Below are 8,377 nucleotides of genomic sequence, written 5' to 3'. Positions count from 1 at the left end.
TACGGAAAACTCTATGAAATTGTGAAATCGTGACATCTCAGCTTTCTTCGATTTTCGGCAACAACAACAAAAAATGTAAAATTTTTTTAAATCAAAGAACCTTCCACACAGAAGGTCCAAAAATGTGCTTTTTACAGAATTNACAGAATTGAAATCGGTTCAGCCGTTTGGTCAGGCATCGCCGTCATACGGAAAACATTTCATTTTTATATACATATCTGTGTTCGTATGGAAAAGTAGCTTATGTCGAAAGGCTGGCTTTAGTATAATGCGGCAAACCCTTTATTTTTTAAACGGCAAGGAATTTTTTGATGAGACTTAATAAGAATATTGACTTGCTAGTATCGGAACTATTTCTTCCACGTTTATTTGCCAAAAGTTCTTCAACGGCTTAGCGCCAGTGAGTCATTCGCAATTGTATGCTGCGTATGCCGATTTATACTAAAGCCAGCCTTTCGACATAAGCTACTTTTCCATATGAACACAGATATATAGATATGTATCTACACCAAGTTTCTGTACTCTATCAAAATTATTTTCTGAGATATGATATGCGGTATGAAAATTTCGTTTTATGGGAACTGCCACGCCCCCTCGTATAATCGAGATTAAATCTATCCTATAATTTAAGTTGGGCTAAATGGCTCCAGTGTACAAAATTTAATATAAATCGGTTGAGTAGTTAAAGCGTGAAAGCGTTACAAATAAACACATTCACTTGATTTATAATATTAGTAAGGATTTTTTTATTTTATTTTTTTTTATTTTTAAATTTCCAAAGACAAAAATTATTTACACAAACAGCCTTTTCATTTGTTTTAAGGAAGGTACATTGAACAGGTAGTATCAGTAGAGCAGCTGATTTGATTTATTTTCAAATTATTTGGTCTCGAAAATGTCAAATATTTTTAATTTTTTCTCACAAAAATTCTGAATTGTTAAAATCCATTTGCATGTGAAACCTTTTTCCATACAAAACAAGCGATTGAATAGCAGCTTTTGGAACGTTCGCCCAACTCAGCAGCACAACCGCTGATTACTGGCCCTTGTAAAGGATGGATCAATGCTTCGAGAAGCAAACAAATTTACTAGGAAAGAAAGTTGCAACAATTTTTATTTTTTCCAATTTCAATTTTTTATTTTTTATAATTTTTTGTATTTCACATGGCACGCTTTGATTTAGAAGAAAAAATTCAGAACAGTTTTTGACACTTTCGATACCAGAAGCAACAACAAAATACACGCAAATGTTGTTTTTGCACTACTGATACTACCTGTTTAATGTGCCTTGGTTTTAAGTGATTGTCATTGCAAGTATAAGGCCCAGTTTCAGATCATACATTTAATCTGCACTTAAATTGCCAATATTAGTTGTGTTTTCTTGGGTTATCCAGTTAAGTATCACGATCACTTCTTACTGAAACGATCTGGATCATTCTTATTGGGGTTGACAGCACTAATTTTATACTACGACGACGAATTATAAAAATGAACTCACTAAATGGGAAAAAGTACATTTAAACGATATAATATTCACTTAAATAAATCGTTAACATAATGACGATTTATTGGAAACAAATTAAAAGAAACAATAGGGCAATTCATCTAAACGCGCAAATGCCTCGTTACCAAGTAAATCTCGTAAACTTATTTTTTAATATTTTTATTGAGCTTTCTGCTACGATTGTTTATTAGGAAAAATTGAAAAAGCAACAAAGTCTAAGCGGTAGAAATTATAGCAGCTATTTCGGAGATCACCACATCTCCTCATCAGAATTCTTTTTTCTAGACTTCAGCAGTGGATCGAACTGCGTAATCGATGTTCAAAGTCAGCAGCGTTAACCGCTGAGCATATGTACATACATCCCGTAAACTCTTGTTGCTAATTAATTTTTCCTTATTCAACCAACTACTATCAAGTGCAGCTGATTTGCCGCTATTTAACCTCGATTTGCTTATTTTGCTTTTTGTATAGTTTCAGGCAGGCTCCTCCTAAACTATGTATTTCTCAATGTTATTGTGGCTTATTAACATTTTATTTTTTAATATTTTTATTGAGCTTTGTACCACGATTGTTTACTTACTTTATTTTGTATGGAAAACCAGTTTATTTACAAGGTTAACACGGTTACGAGGCTTTTGCGCGTTTTGATGAATACCCTGAATAGCAGAATAACTGTTTGTGTATACATTCATTTGTCAGTGCTACCAAGCCTTGCTGCCAAATTATCAGCGAAATAAAACATACAAAGCGGATCATAAACTGAACCAGATATCTATCAGGATCCTATCGTTGTCGTTGCACTTGCTGCAAGTGCCCAAGAAAACACAGCTATAATTGGCTATTAGCGATATGCAACCCTGTGTTTGTACCAAACAACCAAGATTAAAGGATAGCTTGTTTTATTAATCTTGCCAAACAACAGTTAGCTGTTCAGCACAAAATGTAAACAAAGAAACAAATGCAACAACAATTTCAAGGAACAAGCAACAGCTTGGCATAAATATTTAAACAAGGGTAATCTGAAACCCAACGAAAGTTAAATAACATTTAAGTAACAATCCAAAATTGAACTTCAGTGCCATTTAAATTTTCATCTGAAATTGACCCTAAGTCGCACAATTAGGTTGTTTGTTAAGTGAATTAGATTTGTCTACATTTGCATATGGGTAGAATAAAAACTAACTTGCTTTTTAATTACTTCTATTGGAATTGAGAAGACTAATTAAGAAAACAATCATTTATTCATCGGCCCATGCTTATCTTATATGTTTATTTTTTTTTTGTTTTGATGTCAGGAAACACTGAAAGAATTCGTTGGCAGTCAGCATTGCAATGAAGCAAAGATATTACGAAACTAAATCAATTTCTTAAATTTTATATCAAGATATAAATATAATGGAAAATCTTATATTACAGGTGCTATAACGGGTTAAAGGTCAGATCTTCGAAAATTTAAAAACTTAATATTTCAGAAAATTTTGAACTGATTTAAAAAAAATCATATCGTTGTAAGGGCGATTTAACCCCCTTTCTTGTAATATGCCTATTTGTAAACTTCGTATATAAAAATTTGAGAAAAAACACATTTAAAGGAAAAAATAACGAGGTAAAATGCTTTTATTAACTCGGGATGTAACTATGTAATATTGATGCGCCTAAAAGATGCAGCGATTTCCATTCTCAAGTTACATACCTGATGACAGTACGAATGGGAATTGCTTTAAACTTTCATTCTTGTTGTTGTTGTTGTAGCAGCATACAAATTCCCCAAAGACATTTTGGGGAGTGTTGCTGGAGTGACAGTCCTTGGCCAGATATAAATCTGGGTCGTTCCGGTTACGTAGACCCGACTGTCGTGGGAACGAACTTTCATTCTTAAAGTAACCTGGTGACAGTACGAATGGAAACTTTAATAGCAAGGTTTTAGTTTTTTAAAGTAACCTGGTGACAGTACGAATGGAAACTTTAATAGCAAGGTTTTAGTTTTTTAAACTATAATTTTATAAAAATATTTTAAACGAAAAAATTACTCACCGATTTAAAAAAAAAATGGCATCATTGTTAAGGCAATTAAACCTCCTTTCGTCTTAAATGCATATTTGTGTACTTCGTTTAGAAAAAACTTGAGAAGAAACACTTAAAAAAGAAAAAATACCAATTGGTTTTTTTAAGTATAAGGAATTTAATTTTTCGAAGACCTGAACTTTGACCCCTTATAGTACCTGTAATATAAGTTTGCAGAAAAAAAGTTATATACCATTTAAATAAGAGCAAAGGGAGGACTACGTCTATATTTTTAGGCTTTTAGTTATTTATGTGCAATAATTAAATATGTGACCTGGTCTACGGAAAGGGGGCTTAGGTGTCAAAAAAATCAATTTTCACTTTTTGGTTGATTCGGATGGAAGATGAGATGATTTTCACTTTTAACAGCTTTTTCACAGAAAACTTTTTTCGCACGTAAGCTCCCTTTTCGTAGACCAGGTCACATATAACTTTTTTCCAAATTACTTTTTAACCTACATATGACTCAGTCCCTTAAAAAAATTGGTTTGGTCCAATACCCAGAAAAAAAGTTGATTTTGCCATACAGTGTTATTATTGGGAGTCTCCTAATAAGAATAATATTCGATTAACCGCTCGAATTCGACTAATCGTTCACTTTCGACTAACTGCTCACCATCGAGTGGGCTGAAAATCGACTAATTGAAATTATTCGAATAGTGAGGGTTGTTGGGTGTTGTCAATAAACATATCGAGCCCTAAACGTTAAAATAACGTAAGCGACATTTTTTTCTACGAATATTTCTGCATAAAAAAAAATAAAAAATTAAAAAAAAAATCTCGCTTACGTTTTTTTGGCGGTTAGGGCTCGAAATATTGGTATTCAAAAAATATAAAACGAACAAATAAATGTCTATTGAAAGAAAATAGTTGTCGAAAAATCGAAAAGTCGAAAGAAATTGTTAATCGAGTAAGTAAAGTTAACTAGTTAAAAAAAAAAATGTTGATGATTTATTATCCGATTAGTTGATTAGTACTTTAATATACAAATCGAGCCCTAACCGCCAAAAAGGCGTAAGCGACATTTTTCTCAAAATTTTCCTTTTGATCCAGAAATGAAAAATAAAATAAAAAATAAAAAAATATTGCTTAGGCCTTTTTGCGGTTGCTCGATATGTTAAAAATAAATTTAAAATAGACAAATTTTTTTTTAACAAAACTTTATTTAGAGTTTGGAAAAACAAAAACATTTTTCTAGGTTCAAAAATTCATACCAGCAGTGTTTTTTAACCTTCTTGAAAATTTTATGATCTCTTAAGATCAAATGGCGGTATTGTATAGAAAAAATTGAAGCAATGATTTTTATAAGTTTTGCCTTTTACGATTTTTTTTTTTAATTTCAAAATTCTGAAAATTTATTTACTTGTAAATTTTTTTATACAGGTTTAAGGCCCTAAATATCGCTTTAAAACGAGACCGGAGCAATTTAATAAATAATTTTTGAAATAATCATAAAACAAAGTTGCAAAATTCCGAAAATTGTGAAATGTGGAATTTTGTATATCTTTCAAAAAAAGATTTTAATCAGATACGGAAAATAAACATAATTTTTTTAAATTTTAACGAAAAAAATCAACAAGCTGTAATCATCGTAAAACAGTTTTATCTATACTCACGTATATTTTTTTGATTTTTATTTTTTCGCTAACGACTATTATATTGAGTTTTATTTTTTTACTTAAGAATAATGATCATTAAACAAATTTTTTTGTTCAGAGGTAGCGACAGCCTAATAAAAGCAATAAGTCCGAAAATTTTCACGTCGAAATTTCAGTTTGTTGCGTCTGTATGGTCTTTTAAATTTTATAAGTAATCATTATTTTTAAGTGGAAAAATAAAACTCATAAAATAATGATAAAATGCTGATTTTAATTATTACACTTAAAATTAGACTGCGGATGTTTATGCAGAAAACGAAACCAAAAAACATGTACCACCTAACTATAATAACTATAAGCAAAATGTATAAATTTTTGTAAATTTACCTGTATAGATACATTTTGTTTATAGTTATGTGGTGCATATTTTTAGGCTTCGATTTCTGCATAAGGATCAAAAATCATCTACTCAAACCATTGGTCGATTTGACATGGATTAACCCATAAATATTTATACATGCACTAATATTTAGTTATCCCAGTATTTTCATGAGATCTTTCAATATTACAATTTAAAATATTATAATCAAAAAAATATGTTCCAAAATGTTCGGATATGAGAACATTTCTGCTGTATTTTCACTGCATACGGGCTAGTTTTCGACATAACCTCAGAAAAAGATAGAAAGCGTTTTGTCAAACATTGTCATTATTAATTTGAACCCTAAGGCGCCTGAAAAAAATCTTCAAATTAAGAATCAACCTTACCAGGCTATGAAGAAATGGACAATTAATAAAAAGTTTTTAATTTATAGAAGCTCTTTGCATAAAGGACCATGTGATTATATAAAAACGTCTGGCACCAAATGGAAACCAGATTAGATTTCAGCGACAACAAAGCATATTAAGAATGTAGTTTCTCCATAAGTCAGCCAAAAATTGCTTTTTTGTGGAATCTTCTAACCCATAGAAGAATCCAGCCGAGGTAATTGTTGGGTCTTGAGAATTTTGTTCAACGCCAATATCACTTCTGTCATTTAAACACAACCTAATCAGTTAAAAACATTATTTGAATAACAAAACTAAAAATTCCAACTCGCACTCACCTCCCGCTAAAGCACTTAGACCCGCCGATGTTACCGGCGGCGGTTTCGACAATATCGTATCAATTCCATGCGGATTAGCGGCGCCTTGCGTATGTGTTGTCGTTGTGGTTGTGATCGAACCCGATATACCGCTACTCACCACACCACCCCGTCCGTCACTGATCATGTGCGTCTGCTGACTATTATTATAACCATTCATCATAGACCCCGCAACGCCGCCAGTCTTCATTTCAGTCATTGAGTGCAGAGCCGCCAGCGGCGGTCCCAGAAAACTCAGTGGCAGTTTGTGCTCCAACATGTTGTTGTTATTATTGTGATGCACACCCAGTGGGTGTACGCCGCCGCCCATACTGTTGTTATTATTGTTGTGATGTGATGCTTGCAATGCAGACACGTATTTGGCGCGATGCGCCGAGAGGTTCTCGGGACTGTAGTCAGGCGGTGGCGGACTCGATTCGCTATTATTGCCCGCTTCTTCGCCGCCACTACCGCTACGTTGACTCACGGGATACGATTTGGAGCTGTCCACACCGGGGCTGGAGTTGTTGTCGTAGCGGTTGCGCTGGTGTAGCGAATTCGCACAGTTGTCGGGCGACTCGGATTGCAGGCGGGATGATGAGGCGACGGAGGAGTGATCGGCGCCAGCGCCACCACCGCTACTCGCCGACAGCAGAGGCGGCGGTGTGGAGGAATCTTCAGCTGAGCGCGTTGACTTTGTCCCGCTCGCCTCAAGCGAGTGCAGCTGTTTGGGCGGGGCCTTGAGAAGCATAAGCGAGCTGGAGAGATTATTGTTGTTCGCAGCGTATGCGGCAGCCGCTGCAGCGCTGTGATAATCGAGCAGGTGATCGCGACTCGCCGCCGCGGCAGCTAAATTCTGATAGTCATGGTGCGCGGCAGCAGCAGCGGCGGCCGCTTCGGCGAAACCGTTCGACAAGCCGGCGGCATTCGGGAGGTGGTGATGGAGCGCAGCTGCTGCAGCGGCAGCGGCGCCTGCTGGAGGACTACGATTCGCTATCGATGTGGCCATAGCCATGGCCGATGGCGAGCTGCTCTGGCTGGTGGCAAAGCTATGATGGCGCATATAGGGATTGATGAGATCCATATTGTCAGCAGCGGCGGCGGATGATGGGGCAAGCGTTGACGGTTGTTCACTAGGGACCAAACTATTGTACGGTGGCAAGCAGTAGTCGGTGGAAGAGGTGCTTGTGCTCTCACTTGTGCCGGCAAAGCTATTCAAGCGATGATAGAATGCGGCAGCCGTAGAGGAGAAGCCGGCAGCACCAGCAACAATGGCGGTAGCAGCGCCTGCAGGCGTGTGGCGAAAGGCGGCTAAGTTGAAAGCGGAGTTCTCGGAGAGCTGGAAGTGTTTTTGCGGCAACAGCGAGTGCTGGTGGGGCGACAAGTCGTTGTGGTTGTGATTATGGTTGTGGCTGTGGCTGTGGCTGTAAGCATGAAGTGTAGGCGGTAGCGGCTGCACGGCTGTGATGTGTGTAGCGGCGGTGGCGGCCGCTGAGATCGGGCTGTCAGGGCCCGCAGGCGTTAGCGACAAGTAAGGACTACCCAGCGTGGCTGAGCGAGCAGATGGCTTTTGAATACGAATTTCAATTTGAATTTGTGTTTNCAGGCGTTAGCGACAAGTAAGGACTACCCAGCGTGGCTGAGCGAGCAGATGGCTTTTGAATACGAATTTCAATTTGAATTTGTGTTTGTGTTTGTTTAGAATATTGCACTACTTTTTGGATTGAAAGAGCGACTCCAGCAATAGGCAAAGGCAACAAATAACTTTCCCGATGCACTTACGGAAACTCAGTGNTGTGTTTGTTTAGAATATTGCACTACTTTTTGGATTGAAAGAGCGACTCCGGCAATAGGCAAAGGCAACAAATAACTTTCCCGATGCACTTACGGAAACTCAGTTTTTTCGAAGTTATTTTGGTTTAAACGATTTTCGAAGTTTCATCAATAAAGTAATATATTATTTGTTTTCCACTGAACTCATTACCGCAGTGAAAACGGTAATTTCAATAATTTTTTTTAATGAAATAATTTTGAATCAGAAGACAAATTTTAATTTTTTTCTTATTTTTTATTTATTTATATGTTTC

At 36.2% G+C, this 8,377-nt stretch overlaps 1 protein-coding gene across 1 annotated transcript in view; it reads right to left on the bottom strand.

Annotated features, from left to right (window-relative positions):
- Positions 1 to 7,844, bottom strand: part of HGTX (HGTX homeodomain transcription factor) — a 54,029-nt gene extending 46,185 nt beyond the window's left edge. The window contains exon 1 of the mRNA XM_017622968.1: positions 6,273 to 7,844. Within this exon, the coding sequence (XP_017478457.1) occupies positions 6,273 to 7,374 (1,102 nt within the window). The 5' untranslated portion in view covers positions 7,375 to 7,844. The remainder of the gene's footprint in view (positions 1 to 6,272) is intronic.
- Positions 7,845 to 8,377: the final 533 nt, after the last annotated feature.

The sequence above is a fragment of the Rhagoletis zephyria genome, unplaced genomic scaffold (assembly GCF_001687245.7).
Source record: "Rhagoletis zephyria isolate East Lansing unplaced genomic scaffold, Rhagoletis_zephyria_1.1 Rzeph_scaffold_02997, whole genome shotgun sequence".
Lineage (NCBI taxonomy): Eukaryota > Metazoa > Arthropoda > Insecta > Diptera > Tephritidae > Rhagoletis > Rhagoletis zephyria.
Note: the sequence above shows the minus strand (reverse complement) of the source record. Positions and strands in the feature narration are given on the sequence as shown.